The following is a 23,856-nucleotide window of genomic DNA, read 5'->3' as shown; positions in this document are numbered from 1 at the left end:
TACCACCATTTAGTGAATGAAATTCATGCACTTTAGCTTCTTATTGATAAGTGTTTGTATGCTTGGTACTTGTAATTTAATTCTAATCATTCTTTCACATGTTTTTACAAAGAATTTAATTGTTAAAAGAAAGCCCTATACTCACCAGCCCCGATATTGTCCTGATTTCTTTTGTACTGAGGGGCTCAAAATCCACAGCTACATATCCTTCCATGGCAGTGAGTAGATTTTTCACATTACAAGAACTGGAAGCCACTGGTTTCCACCAGTTTAGCTGGTACCAACCTGGGATAATCCACTGGTATTTAATTCCATACATATTCTCATTATAGGCCTAAAAAAAAAGAACAAACCAATACCCATTGATTGTATTGAAGGTTGAAGATAGAATTGCAAATATCTTGGAGAACAGAGAAGGTTAATAAAAAGATTTCATTCAGGAGTTCAAAATGATGAGTGGTCTCAATAAAGTAAATAGGGAAAAGCTGTTTCCACTTACTAGTGAGTTAATAACTCAAGAACATAACACATATCACTACAATAAAAGAATGAGGAGGATTGTATTTATATAGAGTGTTAAGACAAAACATCCCAGATGAGGAAAGGGGTTGGAAGTGGAAGCAGAAAGCATAATCATTTTGAAAGGGGAGTGGGTAAATATTTAAAAAGAAAAACATTAACAGGGTACAGGAAAAGTGCAGAAGAATGGGAGCAATTGTTTAGCTCTTCCAGAGCGATGGCATGGAAACAAATGATTGGCCTCCTTAACATAGATATTTCACATAAAAATAATATTCCAATACATTATATTTCTCTTTTTAAGAATTAATTATTTATATCTAAAATTTGTTTGCAGAGTGAAATTTTTCTTTTGTCATTTGTCAGGCTCATGGCTAACGAATACTTTCAGAAGAATGTGACCAGTGTGTCGTTGTAATGACATTAATTACACATTTTTTCAGTAGATGAATGAGCTGCTTAACTAGCAGAAAATTGGCAATAGTGAATTCCCTGACACAGTCAGGAGAATTTAGTGCCAGTAAAATTATATGCATTCTGGTTCACTACTCAGGTTGTGTGTTTTCTTTTTGTAAATATTTGCAAACTTCATCCAATTTCCATCTAACAGTACGCAGTTCATCTTTGATGGGATCCTAGAACTCCATACCATTAACAGTGTTCAGCTCAACCACCCATAAAAGACCATAAGGGAATCCCCAATTAAGTCCTCAATGAAACCCCACACGTTGAAATCAATATAGTCAATGCTGACTCATCAGTTGTTTATTTCCACCATGTGGATCATTTATTGATTACTTCTCTTAGTGTGTACTTAAACTAATAGTTAGACAGGACTACCTCCTCTCCATATTAAGAATAATTTATGAATGAATTTACAACTGAAAAGTTATTCATTCTTAAATGGAGAGAATAGGCATAACATGGAGCATAAGGGCCAGATTTTCACACAGTCGAAAAATTCTGGAGTCATTTAGAAAAGGCGGGTGGTACCTGACTCCTGTACCTGCTCCCAATGCTGGCAATTTTCACCAGTGCCATGCAGGTGCTGAGCCTGCATTCCCAGACTATGCGGTTCTAATGTGAGCGCAAGCATCTCCATGTCTTCTAAGAAGTTGAGCCATCTTCTTCTTCATGACTCATTTCATAGTCCCACAGAGGAGTCAGGAACCATAGTCTGGATTTGGGAACCTTTTGAAAGGTAAATTCAAAAGGCTCTTATCCATACCCCCATCTACACCTCATGGCATTGTATACCCTCCATGCTAACTCAACAAAAACATTTGTACCCCATTGACTCCTAGTGGCTTCTCATACCCCCCATGCATACTCAATGAAAAGTTTTGGCCACCAGCTGCTTCCATGTCCCCTCAGACAAGAAAGTTATGAATCAATGATTTTTAAAGCTTTTTCAAATATGACATTGGTACTATATAGTTATTGGTTCTGTACAGAGTGTATACTGGGTAAATGGGCATCTAAGTGTCATAGGTTGACATGGAGGATATGAGTGGCTAGTGAGGGTGGGTGGGCATGGAGGGTATCCGTGCCTATGGGGAGTTGTTGGAAAGGCATAGATAGGCACGGGGGTATGGGCAATACATTTTACCTTTCAAAAAGTTCTCTTATCCAGATTATGGTTCAAGACACCTCTGAGGGGCTGTGAACCATGACTCATTGAAAAACTGAACAAATTCCATGAAGTAGGTGCAGGGCTATCCTAGCAATGGAACCAGCCAGATCATAAGTTTAAGGTGTAGGCTCTTGACCCATACCAGCATTTAACCAAGTATCAAGGAGCACAACTGAAGTCAATGGGAATCAGGGGAAAACCCTCCACTGTTTTGGGTCATACCTGGCACAAAGGAAGATGGTTTTGGTGGTTGGAGGTCAATCATCTCAGCCCCAGGACATCACTGCAGGAATTCCTCAGGGCAGTGATTCAGGCCCAACCATCTTCAGCTGCTTCGTCAATGACCTTCCTTTCGTCATAAGGTCAGAAGTCGGGATGTTTGCTAATGATTACACAATGTTCAGCACCATTCATGACACCTCAGATACTGAAGCAGTCCATGTAAAAATGTAGGGAAACCTGGACAATATCCAGCCTGGGCTGACAAGTGGCAAGTAATATTCATGCCACACAAGTGCCAGGCAATGACCATCTCCAATAAAAAAGTAGCTAACTGTCACCCTTTGACATTCAATGGCATTACCATTGCTGAATCCCCCACGATCAACATCCTGGGGGTTACTATTGACCAGAAACTGAAATGGACAAGCTATATAAATATTGTGGTTACAAGAGCAGGTCAAAGGCTAAGAATCCTGTAGCAAGTAACTCACCTCCTGACTCCCCAAGGCTGTCCACCAACTACAAGGCACAAGTCAGGAGTGTGGTAGAATACTCTCCGCTTGCCTGGATAAGTGCAGCTCCAACAATTCTCAAGAAGCTCAACACATCCAGGATAAAGCAGCCTGCTTAATAGCTACCTCTTCAACAAACGTTCAATCCCTCCATCACCGATGAATAGTTGTAGCAGTCTGTACCATCTACAACATGCAGTGCAGATACTCACCAAGGTTCCTTAGGCAGCACCTTCCAAACCCTTGACCACTACTATCTAGCAGGACCTAGGAACACCACCACCTGGAGGTTCCCTTCCAGGTCACTCACCATCCTGTCTTGGAAATATGTTGCCATTCCTTCAGGTCTAAATCCTGGAATTCCCTCCCTAACAGCACTTTGGATGTACCAACCCCTCAGGGTCTGCAGAATTCAAGAAGGCAATTCGCCACCACCTTCTCAAGGGCAACTAAGATGGGCAATAAATACTGGCCTAGCCAGTGATGCCCACATTCCATAAATGAATAAAAAATGTTCCCAATTCATTGTGCAATGCATGCATCCCCATAAAAATTCTAAAGTGACCCTTGAGTTGCTGATGACATGCTTGTTAATAAGATCAATTGGCTATTTGGTCTGATGGATCTCATCTTCCCCCTTCCTGGGTAAAATGGCTGGTGGTTCAATTGGAAATGGCAAACCAGCCTGATGGATGGAAGCATCAGTTTTCATGCCAGCCCACCTGTGCACTCACCCCACAATCGGGGCAAAACTCCTGCCCATTGTGTCAGTGAATTCATTTCTTTGGGATTAAATTAAAACCCAGGTTCCAGAATTAAATTGGACAAGCACGCTATGCAATTTATGTGATTTATAGATTTTTATTCTGGAATCCTCATTATTTATTTTGATTTATAATTATAACATTGAAAATATTCCTCAAATCCAACTATTAGAAGTGAACTATTTTCAGAGTTATCACTATCAATAAGAAACTTTTCCCGCTAGTTACAAATGTCAGACTGTTGAATTCAGATTTCCATTCAATAAAGGAAATTGTGGGTGTCATACCAATGGTTCCAATACATAGGAAACACTCCAGGACAAACATCGAGAATGTCCCACTCATAGTTTCTTTGCATTGGTGTTTTTCCTGACTGACTATGTTACACAGCTTAATTTTCATTCACAATTTTATTGTCTTAGTTCACAGTCAACACTACTCTCACCTCACCCCCACCCCCACCCTCATTCCCATTCCCATTCCCATTCCCATTCCCATTCCCATTCCCACCCCCACCCCCACCCTCACCCCCACCCCCACCCCCACCCCCACCCCCACCCCCACCCTCACCCCCACCCCCACCCTCACCCCCACCCTCACCCCCACCCTCACCCCCACCCTCACCCCCACCCTCACCCCCACCCCCACCCTCACCCCCACCCTCACCCCCACCCTCACCCCCACCCCCACCCTCACCCCCACCCCCACCCTCACCCCCACCCCCACCCTCACCCCCACCCTCACCCCCACCCCCACCCTCACCCCCACCCCCACCCCCACCCCCACCCCCACCCTCACCCCCACCCCCACCCTCACCCCCACCCCCACCCTCACCCCCACCCCCACACTCACCCCCACCCCCACACACACCGAATCCCAGCTAACCCCATTTATAGGTGCACAAATACCCATAACCTGAATAACAATGCAATTGCCATTAAACCTTAACAAGGTAATTAATAAGACATTGTGGCTACAAGAGCATGTCAGAAGCTTGGAATACTGTGAATAACTCACCTCCTTAAAACCTGTCCACCATCTACAAGGCACAAGTCAGGAGTGTGATGGAATACTTTTCACTTGTCTGGATGAGTGCAGCTCGAACAACACACATGAATGTCAACACCATTCAGCCAAAGCCTGCTCAATTAGTCCCCCATCCACCACATTCAGCACTCACTCTCTCCACCACTGACGTTATGTGGCAGCAGTGTGTTCCATCTTTAAGATGCACTGCAGTAACCTACCAAAGCTCCTTTAACAGGACATTCCAAACCCACAACTTCTGCCACGAAGAAAGACAGGGGCAGCAAATGCATGGGAACACAACCATCTGTGAAAGTTCTCCTTCAGGACATAATATTTAACATCAGTGGACAGAAATCTGACCAGCCCAACCCTATCTCACAAAAATATTTCAGTTTAGCCTAGTGCCTTCCTGTACACATGGCTGATTAAGCAGGATGAGAACTAAGCTTTTATTCCGCCTGAAGAAAGCAATAACAGAAATTCCAATAGGAAATGGGAAAAAATACAAATTGCAAGCTCTAAATTAATCTACAACTAAATCTTTCTAGTAGGCCCCACACAGAGGAAAATAGATACATTACATTGATCTTTCTGTTGAGCTCTTTAAAATTTTCAATATTAACAGTGTGGATTCTACTAGATTTCCAACCGGGGCACTCCTGGGTCTTAGGTTTGAGGCTTACATTTGTCTGCCTGCCATAGTTCTAATATTTTTTGCTAGTTTTATAATCTAAAGTTAAAATACTGGTCAACATCATGTATCAATATATATTGTCACACAACACTAAAATGCTGTAAGCCATTTACCAAGACTTGTAAAGACCAAATACTAGTACAAACCCAAAACACTTGCAAAGACCGTGCTGATATAAGGTCAATATCTTAGGGCCAATTCTTTAAAATTTATGTCAGGCTGCAAAATAGCTTTTATTGCAGTTTCAACTGTTTATATATGAATACTGCTTTTTAAATAGATAAGGAATGGTTTTATTGTCCATCAAATTATACAGACACAAAGCAAACATATTTTTGTATATGCTTGTGCATAACTGTAAATGGCTCATCTTCCCTTTTCTTTCCAAATGTATTTATTATTTAATTTCAACAAATTTTTCATGCAAGTTCCATTCGTCGTTATTTCTCTTCATAAAAAATAGCAACTATGCTTATTTCACATAATTGTATATCAACTTTCTGCTTCATTTAATCAGCAATTATCAACACAAGCTCCAATATTTTGATACAATTTTTCTTACTGTTCAAGTAATTTGATGTTTGGAACAAAGGAATCTGATTAATTCAAATATCATTGCTTCATACTTACACAACAGAATACCTTCGCTGCCATGTTCTCGTCAAACTGGCCAAGAATAATTCGGACATCATTATCCTGTCGTGAAAGAAAGTATTATTTAGAAAGGGAAGTAGATATGATGTCTGGTGTGTTAGTATTTAAGAGCAATGCGAGTACAACGGGTGACAAAACCAACAAAAATACAACTTGTTTTTACTAGCACTGAATCAGGTTTTTAAATGAATTGTTTTGGATATTTTCCCAGCTTGGAACTGGTGGTAAATTTACTAATGGGCTCTGTTTAATAGTAAACTTAACAGAATTAGTTGTTACATATATATTCAAATTAATATTCAATTACAATTCAATAAGTCAATTAAAAGTGTTCAGTTTATAAATGTAAACTCTAACAGCAAATTTAAAGAAAAAGATACTGGACTGAGGACCACAATGACATTTGTGATATGTGACTTTGGCCAGTGTGATCTTTGGGCTGTGAGAATATCAGAATGCAGAAATAAGGAACCTAAATAAGGAACAGTGAAAGCATTTGGAAGCATCATTGCAAGATGAGAAGTTCCAGGATTTTGGAAAGAACAGAGCGTTGAATCTGTGGAATTCACTACCACAGAAAGTAGTTAATGCCAAAACAGTGTGTGATTTCAAGAAGAAATTAGATAGCGCCCTTGGGGCTAAAGGGATATGGGGAGGAAGGTGGGATCTGGATATTAATTTTGATGATCAGCTACGATCAAAATGAATGGTGGAGTAGACTCAAAAAGCCAAATGGCCTCCTCCTGCTTCTATTTTCTATGCTTCTATGTAACAGAAAGACCGAAAATAAGGCAAATAGAGAATGAATAACTGAAGAATAAGTTTCCTGACAATGAGTTAACAGTGCTCTAGAAGAATATGTGGTCAATGTCAGAGGAGAGTGAAATATTAACCGTGCCAGTGAGCATGATGGGCTAATATTTGAACTTAATAAACAGTGACTGGATGGAATAGAGGGTCCAGATGTACCAAATGTTGGAGAGGCATATGAAACTGCAACGAATGGAATGGATGAGAGGAAGAACTAAGAGTTGACAGGCATAGAAAGCAGCAGCAGCCATGGAAATGGCCTCAAGTTTGGGGATAAAAGGTTGCTTATTATGATGTTAATAGCAAATGCATAGTTTGATCAATCAATAAGCCCTACAGTGGAGGGACAGGGCAATGGAGGAAATACAGAGAGGTTGAAGGGGGAATTCTTTTTATTATTCTTTCATGGAATTTGGGCATCATTGGTTAGGCCAGCAATTATTGCCCATTGCTAATGGCCCTTGAGCAGGTGGTGGTGAGCCATCTTCTTGCATCGCTGCAGTCCTTGAGGTGTAGGTTGACCCACAATGCTGTTAGGGTGGGAATTCCAGGATACTGACTCAGGGACAATGAAGGAATGGCAATATACTTCCAAGTCAGGATGATGCATGATTTGGAGGGGAACTCGCAGGTGATGGTGTTCCTGTGTGTCTGCTGCCTTTGCCCTTCCAGGTCATAGAGGTTGTGAGTTTGAAAGATTCTGTTGAAGAAGCCTTGGTGAGTTACTGCAGTGCATTTTTTCACTTGTTCTTACCATGTGTGTGATGCTGGATAGGATACATGTATTGTTCATGCTTAATTGTCCTGAGGAGGTGGGAATGGACCTTCATCATTTTTACAAATGAATGGCTTTCTAAAATCAACCACATAATGTGTAGGTCTGATTGGCAGGAGGAGCAGATTCTCTTTGCGAAGGACATCAGCGAACCAGTTTTGTTTTTACAAGATAACTGTAGCTTTTCTGGTGTCAGTCCAAACGTGATAAGGATTATGGAATTGAATTTCACAACTTACCTTGATAAAATGTGAACTCTCAAACTCTGAGCTGCTAGCTTAGAGTCACAGCCGTTACATAATGTTGCCCATCAGAAAGTGCATAGAATTTCAATGTGCCGAACAGAGGTATTTAGACAGCTGGTGATATTAGCAAGCAACTCCATAGGCTAAAATTTACAGCCCCCACCAACACCACCACCACTCCCCCCCCCCCCCCCCACACCGCCCCCTACAACCCCCCCCATCCCCAGATGGCAGATACAAGGAGGAGAAAAATTGAACCATGTTTGAGGCACTGTTCCCAGTGCCCAACTGCCCGCCTCCAACACTGCTGCAATTTTATCATCAGTGTGCAGGCGTCATGTGCCTGGCTCACCTGTGGGTTAATTGAAGCCTTCAAGTGGCCAACTACTCCCACCATTTCAGAGGTTTTTCCCTCTTGGGGGGCAGGGGTGGTTTACTGATGTCAAGTAACCAACCGGTCATCATTTACTGGGTGGGTTAGAGGACTGGCAAGGGGGAGGTTGCGTCCTTTATGAGCCCATCAAATGCATTGCCCAAGCTATTCCCCTTTCCAACATTCCCTCACCCCATCCCTGCCCTGTCAACCCCAGGTTCCCATTTCCGTCTCCCTGAGGACAGTACAAAGAGGCTAGGACAGTGAATTAAATTCTAACACAACACACAAGGCCACCGATTGTAAGAGTACGGACTTATGATCTCATGAAGTCATCTGATATGCCAGCCTCACCTTCAAACGCACAGACCCAAGAATTATATTAAAATGTTTAAATTACTTATCGTCAATGCTCCTGCTGAGGTATAGATCAGTTATGTTTTAACTAATTGACAGATCAGGCTAAAGGCACAGAATCACCTTCCTGTTCTTGCATTCCTATGAAGTAGCATGGTGCAATCTTCACTACCAGCCTTCATCTGGGGGTGCTGCTTCACTCATATCCTATTATGTTCGCCTCACTTAAAGCCAAACAAATTGCAAGCCCAGGCTGCATGCAGCAGTCCAAGAGGTGCAGCCAGCAGCAGCAGAAGCCTTTCAGAAGTCCTAATGGAACACAGCAGCCAGCCACCTTATGCACTCCTGTGTCTAATTCAGGAAGCAGGCGGCATGACATTATACAGCTATACAGTAATCGAACTGATAAAGACATGAAGCATTTAATAGCATGCTTTCTGAATGCTCCAAAAACAAAGTTACAAGAGTGTACCTTATTAAAGTAATAGTAAGATGCTGCCAGGCATGCAATAGCTTACCAGCGATATCATAATGTGATTGGTTTCTCCCCGAGGTTAATCCACATGAATGGCCTCTGTAATTTCTTACAGTTCTGAAAAAATTTCTTTCAAGTGCATATGGCTAGACAATAAAATGTTGCACTGATAGAGATGCACACGAAACACGTGATGATACTAATGTTGGCAAATCTGTGCAAATTCAAGGAATACTACACAATGAGAGTTGCATCATAACATTAAACCATTCTCCATGTTTGAAAAAAAGGCAACATCTTCCTGTGGGGTTTGGGACCCCAAAGTCAGGACCAAATCAGGGTTCGAAGCTAGCACTTGTCTAGAGCCAGGCTGGGGCAGCTATTTTCAAGGAGGTATCTCTTAGTTGGCCGCATTTGAGCTTGCCGTCCAACTAAGGATAGTGTGTGGGCTATTGATGCTGCCAAACCAAGTGCAACGCCAGCAACTATAGACACTCAGCAGCCCCATCATGTGACATGGGTGCTACCGAGACAGGTAGGCAAGCCCACAAGTGCCTGACGTATGAGGAGCATTTGAGGACTCTGGGTCTGTACTTGGAGTTTAGAAGGATGAGGGGGGATCTCATTGAAAGTTGCAGAATATTAAAAGGCCTGGATAGAGTGATCGTGAGGAAGATGTTTCCACCAGTAGGAGAGACGAGGATCTGAAGACACGGCCTCAGAGTAAACTGAAATGAGGAGGAATTTCTTCAGCCAGAGGGTGGTGAATCTATGGAATTCATTGCCACAGAAGGCTGTGGAGGCCAGGTCATTGAGTGTATTTAAGATGGAAATAGATAGATCTTGATTGGTTTGGGGATCAAAGGTTATGGGGAAAAGACGGGAGAATGGGGTTGAGAAACTCATCAGCCATGAATGAATGGCAGAGCAGACTTGATGGGCTGAATGGCCTAATACTGCTCCTATATCCTATAGTCTTATGGTCTTATAAAATGGAGGCTCCTTCAGAGGGTGAAAATATTTTTTTAAGGGGGTGAGCAGGAAGACCCTTCCGATTAGACAGGAAATCCCTCCATTGGCAGTAATTGGGCTGCATGTGCAGCCTTTGCTGCATGCTGCCCCCTCTAAAAAGGATGGAGCCTCCAGCTTGATTAGCCCCCTGCCACAGGGAGGCTGCCTTCATTGAGCTGGTGGTCTCTCCACAAGATGAGGATGGTCTACTGCTAGTAAAACACATGAGCGCTCTAAATGTTCCCTAATTGGAGCATTAAACATGTAGATTGGCTGCCTGCCACTTGCTCAGGAACGGTAGGAATGCATTGGACAGCTATTCTGACACAGCCCTCTGTCTTCTCTGTCTCCATTTCTGATGATAAACTGTCCACCAGTCTCTAACACAAGCCCATTGACTTCCACAACTACCTTGAATACAGCTCTTCACACCCCACATCCTGTAAGGATTCCATCCCATTCTCTCAGTTCCTTCGCCTCCGCCGCATCTGTTCTGATGGTGCTACTTTCCAAAATAGCATTGCCAATAGTCTTCCTTCCTCCTCAATCGTGGTTTTCCACCCACTGTGGTTGACAGGGCTTTTGACCCCATTTGGCCCAACTCCTGGGCCACTGCTATCACCCCCTTCCCACCCCCCCAGAACCAGGATTGGGTCCCTCTTGTCCTCACTTTTCACCCCTCCAGCCTCTGCATTCAAAGGATCATCCTCTGCCATTTCCGCCAACTCCAGCATGATGCTACCACTCAATACATCATCCCCTCACTCCCTGTGTCAGCATTCTGCAGGGACCATTCTCTCCAGGATACCCTGGTCCACTCTTCTGTGATGTGGAGATGCCGGCGTTGGACTGGGGTAAGCACAGTAAGAAGTCTCACAACACCAGGTTAAAGTCCAACAGGTTTATTTGGTAGCAAATACCATAAGCTTTCGGAGCAATGCTCCTTCGTCAGATGGAGTGGTCTCTGTTCTCAAACAGGGCACAGACACAGAAATCAAATTACAGAATACTGATTAGAATGCAAATAGATTTGCATTCTAATCAGTATTCTGTAATTTGATTTCTGTGTCTGTGCCCTGTTTGAGAACAGAGACCACTCCATCTGACGAAGGAGCATTGCTCCGAAAGCTTATGGTATTTGCTACCAAATAAACCTGTTGGACTTTAACCTGGTGTTGTGAGACTTCTTACCACTCTTCTGTCACAGCCAACGCCTCACCCCCTGCCCACAGCATCTTCCCATGCAATTGTAGAAGGTGCAACACCTGCTCCTATACCTCCTCCCTGCTCACCATACCAGGTCCTAAACACCGCTTTCAGATGAAGCGGCGCTTCATATGCACCTCCTTCAATCTGGCCTATTGCATTTGCTGCTCCCAATGCGGTCTATTCTACATCAGAGAGACCGAATGTTGACTGGGTGGCCACTTTGCAGAACACCTTCATTCTGTCTGCAAGCAGGACCCAGGCCTCCCTGCCACTTGCCGTTTCAACACCACCCAGCTCTCCTGTCCACATGTCCATCTTTAGTCTTTTGCAATGTTCTAGCGAACCCCAATGTTCTAGTGAACTCCAACACAAACTGGGGGAACAGCACCTCATCTCCTGATTGAGCACTTTTCAGCCTTCCGGACTGAACATTGAGTTCAACAACTTCAGAGCATGAACTCTCCCCTCCACTTTCACCCTCTTTCCATTTATTTTATTTCATTCTATTTCTTTTTTCATCTCATTCATCGATTTTTATCATCCTTCTTTCTCTCTTCCACTTTCCGTTCCCACAGTCCTTCTTCCCCCTCCCCTTCAGGCCGACTGCCTTAACCATCTGTTCCTCTGACCTACCATTCACATATTCTGATCTCTTAATGGACACTTTTACCGCCTCTCTCAGCTGACTTTATCCTCATTTACATTCCCTTTGTCATTTTACAGGTGCCACCCTCCCCCCCCCCCCCCCCCCATAGTATAAATCTGTTCTGATATTCTTTGCCCTCAGCTCTGATGATGTATCATCCAGACTTGAAACATTGGCTCCATTTTCTCTCCACAGATGCTGTCAGACCTGCTGTAATTTTCCAGCATTTTCTGTTTTTGTTCCAGATTCCAGCATCCGCAGCATTTCGCTTTTATCCTCTCCTTTCCACTCCTGTTGGTTATAACAGTAAGTGAATTTGCAGACACACAGGTGACTCTGCAGTCTTCTTCTGGATATTGCCAGTGCTTTCTGCAGACTCTTCTTTTGCTGCAACAAACGGACAAGCTTAGCTTTTCACAAGTGGAGTTCCAGTCATGTGACAGCTGCTAATGGCACACAATGAAGAGCAATTCAAGTTAACAAAGGAGTTTAGATCTCCTATTGTCAAAGCTATCAAAGTGTCTTTGAAACAGATAGGAAGTCTTAGCACCCTCCTTGCATAATGGGCTCTGTTAGTCCTTCTTTGGTCCCAGAAGTTTCTGGAGTAATGAAATGTGGTTGCCTATTGTCCTAATGTTTTGAAGAGAGTTCAGACAATGGCAGGAGTGAAGTCCATCAAGCAAGTTGCCTAGTCATGTCCCTTCGTAATCCACTTTCAGAGGCTTCCAAAAACATGGCAAATTTATATGTCAAGTTACTCCAGAAGCGATTTTAAAACACAGTTACTGGGAACCTGGCATGGAGGAGGTGGGGGTGGAGGGGAGGTGGGGGGTGGGAGCTGTCTCCTTTGGCAGGACTGGAAGATCCCGCTCAGTATCTTTGTAGTTCTAGCTGTTTATTTCTGTTTTTTTAAGCAAGGCATTACATGAAATTAATGATTAATATTCCACATCGACACTCTGAATTCACTCGGCAGAAAATTACTGGTGAAAACCAATGCACTACAACCGCCTTGCAAACTGCATCGATACATCAATACTCTTAGCTCACAGCTTCTTTAGCTTATTCAAGAAATAAATATAAATAATAATGTTGTGGAACTTGACATCTGTCCAACCATATGGTATACTTCAGATTCCACCCAGACAAGTAAATTGTTTTCAGCTTGCTGGCGGATGGAGGAGTTGATCTGAGATGTAGCAAAGTCATAACTACATTCTTTACAAATGTATTTCAATTTTATTACGCCATGCACAGGTTTCTTAAGTAGTTTCCCTAAAGCTTGAACTCTACTTTGATCTCAGTGACTGTAAAGAGACCATAGGCACTTTCCAAGCAGGAAAAAAAGCCAGAAAAAGAATTAGATGTGACAAGGAGGCATTAGCATAGGCTCTGTAGAGTTTAATTCAATTACGTTGAGGAATTGTCATCTCTGATGGAAAGAAAATTCTGCGCCTACAGTTGATGTCATTCCATTAGGTAATAATAACCGACACCTCTCAACCTATAGCATTGTTTCTCAATTGGATAGTTCCAGACCAGCCCCAGGCTAGTCTGAGATTGCTACCTCATGACATTTGCAATGCAGTTTTTTGGGACAAACCTCACATTTCACCACAATACCTTGGTAAAATGGAAGTGGCATTCTGTTTTTTTATGTTCATTAAAAAATCTTTTATTTCACTTTTGTGGTGAAGTCCCAGAATGGACATTAATTTTACCTTGCACAAAAATTTCATTTTTATTTTCAATCTTCCTGTTCACTCTAAGTTCAATACTTCACTTTTTGCCAATAAACAAAATCTCTACAATATTGACCACTGAATTATTTTTCATGATATATGCTTGACTCAGCCATTTATTCACAGCTGGTGAATGCTCCTTGCTCTTCCCACCTCTCTACTATTCCGTGTTGTTGGTGGCGCAACAAATTACTCCGTCCAAAACAGCAGCACCTATGTGAATGCTGGCTGGATTGATCATAAATGGGGAGCCACACCTCTCGTAATCTGAAGAGAGAGGGGCGATGGGTGGGGGGAGGAGCATATGATGATTCACATGTGCCTCATGACCTGAGGGCCAATTACCCTTATCTATGGGTGTGAATTAACTCAGTGCTTAAAATGTGAAATCACCTTTTCTCATTATTTATTCTTGAGATGTGTGTTGTCAACAAGACCAACATTTATTGTCCTTCGCTTCTCGGCCTTTTGGCTAAGATCAAGTGTAGTATGGTCGGCAGCCCATGGTCGGCCGCACTTGGTTGAGGTCATTTGGTTACACTGAAGCTTCATATGTTTCATATGAAGCAATTTTTAAAAGCGGCATCTCGGCCTTTTGGCTAAGATGCAAATGAGCTCAAGTCTTGGAGGAGGAACCTCCCCCTTCTCCAATCAGCTTGGCTCATGTAGATCAGGCCCAGGACAGGGTGATTTTGATCGCTCGCCCTGTCTTGTCAGCCTGGATCTGAAATGTCTCAACTTGTTGAGACTCTGAATTGGATTTGATTTGGTTGAATTGGAAAAGTATAAAAAAAATGTTATTGTCCATCACTAGCTGCTCTTGCAAAGAATATACTGTAGGTATAATTTTCCTGTAGTGATTTGATATAATTTAGTGGCTTGCTCGGGCATTTCAGAGGGCAGTTAAGACTCAACCACATTACTGTGGCTCTGGGGTCACATGTAGGCCAGACATGGACGACAGATTTCCTCCCCTGCAGAGATTACAAAGAACAATACAGCACAGGAACAGGCCCTTCGGCCCTCCAAGCCTGCACCGCTCATCTGCCCAACTAGACCATTCGTTTGTATCCCTCTATTCCCAGTCTGTTCATGTGGCTATCTAGATAAGTCTTAAATGATTCCAGCGTGTCCGCCTCAATCACCTTGCTTGGCAGTGCATTCCGGGCCCCCACCACCCTCTGTGTAAAATACGACCCCCTGACATCTGTGTTGAACCTTGCCCCCCTCACCTTGAACCCGTGACCCCTTGTGTTCGTCACCTCCAACCTGGGAAAAAGCTTCCCACTGTTCACCCTATCTATGCCCTTCATAATTTTATACACCTCTATTAGGTCGCCTCTCATCCTCCGTCTTTCCAGGGAGAACAACCCCAGTTTACCTAATCTCTCCTCATAGCTAAGACCCTCCATACCAGGCAACATCCTGGTAAACCTTTTCTGTACTCTCTCCAAAGCCTCCACGTCCTCCTGGTAGTGTGGCGACCAGTACTGGACACAGTATTCCAAATGTGGCCGAACCAATGTTCTATACAGCTGCAACATCATATGCCAACTTTTATATTCTATGTCCCGTCCAATAAAGGCAAGCATGCCATATGCCTTCTTGACCACCCTCTCCACCTGTGCTGCCACCTTTAAGGATCTGTGGACTTGTACACCCAGGTCCTCTGTGTGTCTATACTCCTGATGGTTCTACCATTTATTGTATAGCTCCCCCTTACATTAGATCTACCGAAATGCATCACTTCACATTTATCTGGATTAAATTCCATCTGCCATTTCTCCGCCCAATGTTCCAGCCTATCTATACCCTGCTGTATTCTCTGACAATGTTCATCACTATCCGCAACTCCAGCAATCTTTGTGTCGTCCGCAAACTTACTGATCACACCAGCTACATCTTCCTCCAAATCATTTATATATATCACAAACAGCACAGGTCCCAGTACAGAGCCCTGCGGAACTCCACTAGTCACAGATCTCCAACCGGAAAAAGACCCCTCTACTGTTACTCTTCTATGGCTATGCCAGTTCTCCACCCATCTAGCCAGCTCACCTTTTATCCCGTGAGATTTAACCTTTTGCACCAGCCTGCCATGAGGGACCTTGTCAAACGCTTTACTAAAATCCATATAGATGACATCCACGGCCCTTCCTTCGTCAATAGTTTTTGTCACCTCCTCAAAAAACTCAACCAAATTTGTGAGGCATGACCTCCCTCGTACAAAACCATGCTGTCTATCGCTAATGAGATTATTCAGTTCTAAATGCGCATATATCCTATCTCTAAGAATCTTCTCCAACAATTTCCCTACCACGGACGTCAAGCTCACCGGCCTATAATTACCCGGGTTATCCTTGCTACCCTTCTTAAATAACGGGACCACATTTGCTATCCTCCAATCCTCTGGGACCTCACCTGTGTCCAATGAAGAGACAAAGATTTCTGTCAGAGGCCCAGCAATTTCATCTCTTGCCGTCCTGAGGAGTCTAGGATAGATGCCATCTGGCCCTGGGGATTTGTCTGTCTTAATGTTTCCTAAAAAACCTAACACTTCCTCCCCTGTAATTGAGATTTTTCCTAATGGGTCAACACATCTCTCTGAGACACTACCAGTCAACATGTCCCTCTCCTTTGTGAATACTGATGCAAAGTATTCGTTTAGGATCTCACCTACTTCCTTTGGTTCTAAGCATAATTCCCCTCCTTTGTCCCTGAGAGGTCCGATTCTTTCCCTAACAACCCTCTTGTTCTTAACATATGTATAAAATGCCTTAGGATTCTCCTTAATCCTGTCTGCCAAGGACATTTCGTGACTCCTTTTTGCCCTTCTGACTCCCTGTTTGAGTTCTTTTCTACTTTCTCTGTATTCCTCCAGTGCGCCATCTGTTTTTAGCTGCCTGGACCTCATGTATGCTTCTTTTTTCTTTTTGATTAGACCCACAATTTCACTGGTTATTCACGGCTCCCGAATCCTACCTTTCCTATCCTTCCTCTTTACAAGCACATGCCTGTCCTGCAGTCCTATCAACTGCTCCTTAAAAGACTCCCACATGCCAGATGTGGATTTACCCTCGAACAGCCTCTCCCAATCAACAGCCACCAAATCTTGCCTAATCCGGCTATAGTTAGCCTTCCCCCAATTCAGCACCTTACCCATAGGACAACACTCATCTTTTTCCATTACTATCCTAAAGTTTACAGAATTGTGGTCACTATTTGCCACATGTTCCCCTACTGAAACTTTGATGACCTGACCGGGCTCATTCCCCAGTACTAGGTCCAGTATAGCCCCCTATCTAGTTGGAATGTCAACATATTGTTCCAAAGAACCTTCCTGTACGCATTTTATAAATTCTTCCCCGTCCAGGCCCCCAGCCCTAAGCGATTTCCAGTCTATGTGAGGGAAATTAAAATCTCCCACTACAACAACCCTATTTTTTCTGCACCTCTCCAGGATCTCCTTACATAACCGTTCCTCAACTTCCCATGGGCTGTTGGGATGCCTGTAGTATACCCCCAGCATAGTGACTGCGCCCTTCCTGTTTCTGAGCTCCACCCACAGTGACTCGTTACCTGACCCTTCCAAATTGTCCACCCTCTGTACCGCTGTAATATGCTCCCTAACCAGCATTGCTACTCCCCCCACCTATCCTAGCCCCTTCTCTGTCTCGCCTAAAACACTTATACCCCGGAATATTCAGCTGTCAGTCCTGTCCTTCTTTTAACCAAGTCTCCGTCACTGCAACCACATCCAAGTTCCGCGCAAGCATTAAGGCTCTAAGCTCATCTGTCTTCCTGTGACGCTCCTTGCATTGAAGCAGATGCACTCCAGACCTCCAGGCCCACTGAGGTCATCCTCCCCCAGAATGCTCTTCCTCTTAGGTAGCCTTGTCTTGGCCCCAACCTCGTCCCCAGCCTCAATGCTTATTGACCTTTTGTTCTGATCCCCACCCCCCTGCCACATTAGTTTAAACCCACCCGAACCGCACTAGCAAAACTCCCAGCTAGGATATTCGTGCACCTCCAGTTTAGGTGTAACCTGTCCTTCTTGTACAGGTGCCATCCTCTCTTGAAGACTTCCCAGTGATCCACGAATTTGAAACCCTCCCTCCTGCACCAGTCCTTTAGCCACGTGTTCAGCTGTACAATCTCCCTGTTCCTAGCCTCACTAGCACGTGGCTCTGGGAATAGTCCAGAGATCGCTACCTTAGAGGCCCTGCTTTTTAGCCTACTACCCAACTCCCTGAATTGCTCTCGCAGGACCTCCCTGCTCTTTCTGCTTACGTCATTTGCACCAATGTGGACAATGACGTCTGTCTGGTTACCCGCCCCTTTTAGGATGCTTCCTACCCGCTCAGAGACATCCAGGACCCCGGCATCAGGGAGGCAGACTACCATCCTGGAGTCTCGTTCGCGCCCACAGAACCGCCTGTCTGTGCCTCTAACTATTGCATCCCCCACTACTATTGCTCTCCAAGTCCCCCTCTTTCCCTTCTGAGCCACAGAGCCCAATTCCGTGCCAGTGACCTGGTCACCGTGGCTTACCCCTGGAGGGTCATCCCCCCCCGACAGTATCCAAAACGGTATGCTTATTTTGGAGGGGTCAACCACAGGGGATCCCATCACTGACTGCTCTCTCCGCTCCTCTCTCCTGTCTGTCACCCATCCCTTACTGTTAAGAGGGACAACCACCGGGGTGCTCTCTGGTATGTGACCTTTACCCTTCCTAACCGTAACCCACGTGTCTTCCTTTCTTGGCCCTGGTGTGACGATCTGCCTGTAACTTCTCTTTATTAACTTCTCATTTTCCCTGACTAGACTAAAGTCATCAAGCTGCAGCTCCAGTTCCCTAGCACGGTCTCTCAGGAGCTGCAGTTCGACGCACCTGGTGCAGATATGGACTTCCGGGAGGCTAGGCGACTCCATGAGCTCCCACATATGACACCGACAGCAACAAACTGGCCTCCCACTCATAATTACCCCTTTCTTTAAATTACTGGAAGAACGAAGAACAGAACCTACCCTGCCTCTGCCTGTTTACGCCGAAGCCCGTTGAGCCAAAACCCTTCAGCTCTCACTCTGCTCCCTGCTCACTCCGCTGCCCACTACAACACTGCCCGCTGGATAGTGCGGCCTGCTTTTAAACCTCCCACGCGCTAAAAAAAAACACTCCAAAAAACCCTTCCCAGAAGGGGAATTAGTGAATTAGTGAACCAAATGGATTTTTATGACAATCTGTTAGTTTCATGCTGATTATTAATTAGATTAATATTTTATTTCAGGTTAATTAATTGAATTTAAAATCGCTCAGCCGCCCTGATGGAATTTGAATTCATGCCGCAGGACCATTAGTCTAGGCCTTTCGATTACTAGTCCAGTAACATTAAAGGTTATTTACTAGTGTCACAAGTAGGTTTACATTAATACTGCACGAAGTTACTGTGAAAATCCCCGAGTCGCCACACTCTAGTGCCTGTTTGGGTACACTGAGGGAGAATTTAGCATGGCCAATGCACCTAACAGCACGTCTTTCAGACTGCGGGAGGAAACCGGAGCACCCGGAGGAAACCCATGCAGACACAGGGGAAACATGCAGACGCCACACAGACAGTGACCCAAGCCAGGAATCGAACCCGGGTTCCTGGCGCTGTGAAGCAGCAGTGTTAACCACTGTGCCACCATACCACCCAACATTACCATCATGCTACTGCATCCCTTGCACAGCAGTCAAGAAAGCAAATAAAATGCCAAACTCAGGAACCAAAAGAATAGCAAATGGCAGGAAGCTATTCCTAAACAGCATCATGTTCTGGCTCTACCCAACCTGGGTTTAATTGTTTCCATTCTCTCAAACATAAGGAAGGCATTCAAACCCTGAAGACACTGCAGGAAGAAGTCTTGAGATTGATAAGATGAAAATATGATATGATAAAAATGGGAGACATCTTTAGATGTTTAACCTTGAAAGGAGCTTAGTGAGAACTGTATAGTGCCATACAGGCTAAGTGGTATAAAATTTATCCAGAATGATACTTCAAATTAAATCTAAACAAAGGACATTGATTCAAATGTAGCCTAATGTTGAAAGTTTCTCGTGCACGGCGATTAACATGTGGGGTAGAGGAGGCAGAAATATTGGAATAATTTAAGAAATGATTGAGGACCGGAGGAGAAGGGAACAATAGGATTTTTTTCCTAATGGTACGCCTGTGTATCTTTCCCATGATCTTGGAAAACAACGCAGACCCTTTCGAACAGTGGTGACAGCTTCTCGTCAGATCTTCAGTGCAGCAATCACTTCTGAGTCCATTGTGTCAGCAGCTGTTATTTTTACTGCTTTAGAATATTCTCCTTTGCTCCAGGAGTTCTCTTCAGGAACAGAATTTTCCAATTACCCAAAGGCAGTCACCTCTAATCAGCACAAAACCTTCTTCTCCACCACCATATTGTCCTCCCAGACCTGGTGCTAGCAAGCAGTGTGACCCTACCGGCTTCCTAGATTGAGTCCTTTGAAGCAAATTATCTTACTGCAGCAGTTCCAAGGGCAAGTCTCAAGAGCATATAAATCAATCAGCATGATCCTCCCAAACATCATTAAAAGCCACACTAGCACAGTCAAACCTGGTTTATCTGAACTATTTGGAAATGCACATTTTCTTTTCAGATTGCAAATAAGCAGATTAATGAATCAGCACTGAAAACTGGTGAAATAACGTTATTTCTTTTTCAAGAAGTGCTTAAAAACTCAGTTGCTGATAAAAATTTAGAATGGCTTCTTTCACATACTTCAATGTTATGAATAGCTTTTAAAATTACTTCAGATCAGTTTAAAATGATGATATTGCAAGTCATTGTATGTCAAAGTGCTGGTAAGCCAAGCGTGCATTGTTAACAAACAGATACAACCACCAGATAGTGATATATTTAACAATATATGTTCAGAGGTACAATGTTATAAATACTAATACAATAATAAATTAGATGGCAAAGGTTTAACAGGTCATAAAGGAATTAAAAGCTGGTCTCACAGTGGATTATTTTAAATAAAATGGGTAATATGGAATCAGCACACAAATATATTTACCCAATTTTTCTTTCAATGAAGAAATAAAGATGTTTTAACAAACTAAGGCGAGTGGAGGATTAGATGGTTAATATCAGGACAATATCATTGTGATTCAGAGCATAGTTATTTGAAAAGGTTGATAAATAGAGAATACCATTCTGATACGGATTAACCTGTCAAGATCTACTGTTATCATCCCTACAGCAATCAACAACTTTAAAACATAAGTTCAAACTTCCCGTGAATGACCAAAATGATCATGTGACAAGATTTCAAGTTTTAAAGGACTTTTACACAAACCTCACTTCTCTGGCCTGGGAGTATCCAGGACGTCAGCTTGGCTGCCATCTACCTCCAAAGCACTATCCAGTGCAGGAAGCAGATGAATTATCTCATCCACTTCACCAGGGTAAGTCCTCTCTCAGCTCCCTCCACTATCAAAATCGAAGTTGGCATCATGTACTCAGACAATTACTCTCTTTACGGATCTCTCATATTCAGTCACAGAGGGACACATGTCAACATTTACTCTCTCAGCAAGACTTTCACAACACCATATGACTTGTTGCTCAAACTCCGTTCTCTGTCCCTCCAGGGAGGGCTCACCACATATACACGGGACATGCCTTGACTTCATCTGGTCTGATCATATCTCTTTTGTCTCCATACAGGCCAAACTTGCTCACAACAAATGTGAGCAAGCCCAGACATGGGGAGGGATGGCAGAGATCACCACCATCAGTGAGTTTGAGGCAGATGCAACAGAGCTTGCTCGTGAGGACAGGAATCACCCTGTGACAACACGGAGCTTGGCCTCCCACAACAACTAGGAAGGACCACAGCCCTATCACTTCACTGAATCCTGCAACTTACACCGAGTGCAATGTACCCTGAATTTGTTTCAACTCATCCACTACAACTGTCCTTTTGTTTCACATTGCCCCAGCCCCTCATCATGATCCCAGCCCCATCATGACTACACCCGTCCCATTAAGCCCTACCCCTGGGCATTGCACAGCAGTGCCAGGCTGGAACTCCCCAAGGGGCACTGCCCACTCCTGTCCCCAACCACCCGGGGGGGCCTCAATGGCCTCTGGTCCCACTGGTGAAGCCATCACGCCAGGTCCCCGTTGTTGGGGACAATACATGGTCCTCACCGGTGAGGACCTCCAACGGCGAGGCTGTTTAGGCAAGTAAGCCTGGACAACTGTGTCCAGGACTCACTAATTATATTAAAATAAGAATTTAAATATTAAAATCAGCTCGCATCCTTCCCGGATGTGAGTCTTATCATGCCGGCAATCCAGGGTCTGTAAGATCGTGAAACATGAGAAACCCGTTTTTTTTCTGTCTCCCATGACCTTACCGGCTCGCCATGCTGATCGACCGGTATGACAAGCTGATAAGATTGCCCCCAAAGAGCCCTTGACTAGGATTCTCTGATGTTGTCGGCGGCTGGTATTCTCTGGCCCTGCTGCTGTAAATGGAGATTTGGCTGAGTGCCTAATTCTCCGTTCCCGCTGGTAGTGGCGGTAGAGCGGACAATGTCGCTGAATTCCGGTCGTTATCTTTCCAAGCTTAAAGCATGTTGTTGTCAACATCAGGGATCCAAAAAGGCAACAAGAGCAAATAGCAACAGAAACGCAGATGAATAACTTGAACAAAATGGTTCACGTGATGGTTTTGGTTATTTGTAAATCCTATGCCTGTTTTTGTAATATTGTAAGGTTGTGTATTTGCTGCAGTGAAGTCTCCAATGCTGCTGATACCTCCACGTTAGTCACGTGGCATCGTGTACCAGATTCTACCAAGAGTCCATGCTAACCTTGTGACACCAGATGGTTAGACTAACATTGTTACCATATTTTAAACCATGACAATTCCCTGTATCCCAATCCATTAATCTGCTACCAAAGTATCATTCAGTTCTATCCCTTCCTATTGGGATTATCTTAAGCACTCCAGCCTCAACAATGCTCTTTTTCCCTGCTGTATTCCCTTCTTCATCATAGCTTTAATGAGGATCCAATCCTTTGGTTCAGGCCCCAAATCTGTAATTTACTAAGTTCCTTTACCCTGCTGTCACCTCCATCCCTGGATCTGTATATCAGTTGCTGACACTGTGCTCACAAACTCACCTATGGTTCCCAGCCCCACAGTGCAGCACACTCAGCCATTAGGAGTGAGGATTCTCCTGCTCAATGTCAGTGCAAACTCAATGCTTCCCGATTGAAATGTGAGCTTTTCCTTGTTCACGATTGGTGCCAACAAGCCCATTTCCTTTGACACTCCATCCTCTCCCAAAGCTTCACCTCCCTCCCAGTCCAAAGCTCACAGCACATTTTAGCAGACCACTAATGTATAAGCACCAATCAAGGCTGCAACTTGAACAACCATGACAGGAAGACTCTATGTTCCAAAGGCACAACACATGTCAGCCAAGTCTACTCTTTCTCACAATCCAGACCACAATCCCCACCCCACTGAGCATTTCATTTCAGCTGCCAAAACATGAGAGGAAACATGCACCAAACTCAGAAAGAACACGAAAGCAACATTTTGCATCCAACACAAATTTTCTGAATCGTCTTCATGCAATAAAAGTATAAGCTGAAGATGGTAAGGAAATTCAAGACCAATGTATTTTCGTTCTCTCATCAAGTTTGTGCTCCCCTCTATCCCCTCTACGGCAAGACTCAAGGTACAAGCATCTTTTTGGAATGGCTCATCCAAATGGCTATTCTTGATAGGTAAGCTTCAGTGCTGGTGGGCATCCAGGAGGTATCATGACTGACCCCAATGCCGCCTGCATCTAACATCCAGAGTTATGCAAAAGCAAAATACCATGGATGTTGAAAATGCAAAATAAAGACATCAAATGCTGGGAATACTCAGCAGTCTGGCAGCATCTGCGGAGATAGAAGCAAAGTTAATGGGCTGGATTTAATGGAGGCAATGAGGGTCTTACCCATTGGCTGGAGAGCTGATAGGAGCACTGCCTTGCCTCGCATAGGAAAGGTTAGCCCAATGAAGTGCAGTCCAGACATTTAACTAAAGGAGCAAGGACCTCAGAGATGGATGTCCCACCTGCCAATCAAAGGCTGGCAGCTGTAC

The 23,856-nt window shown here is 44.0% G+C and overlaps 1 protein-coding gene across 1 annotated transcript in view; it reads right to left on the bottom strand.

Annotated features, from left to right (window-relative positions):
* The window catches only part of gabbr2 (gamma-aminobutyric acid (GABA) B receptor, 2), an 895,535-nt gene that overhangs the window by 239,441 nt on the left and 632,238 nt on the right, over positions 1-23,856 (bottom strand). Inside the window, 2 exon segments of the mRNA XM_078200470.1 lie at positions 146-334; positions 6,004-6,069. Coding sequence (XP_078056596.1) covers positions 146-334; positions 6,004-6,069 — 255 coding nt within the window.

This window comes from Mustelus asterias, chromosome 2 (genome assembly GCF_964213995.1).
Source record: "Mustelus asterias chromosome 2, sMusAst1.hap1.1, whole genome shotgun sequence".
Taxonomy (NCBI): domain Eukaryota; kingdom Metazoa; phylum Chordata; class Chondrichthyes; order Carcharhiniformes; family Triakidae; genus Mustelus; species Mustelus asterias.
The sequence above is the reverse complement of the archived record's forward strand: the minus strand, read 5'-3'. Positions and strand labels throughout refer to the sequence as shown.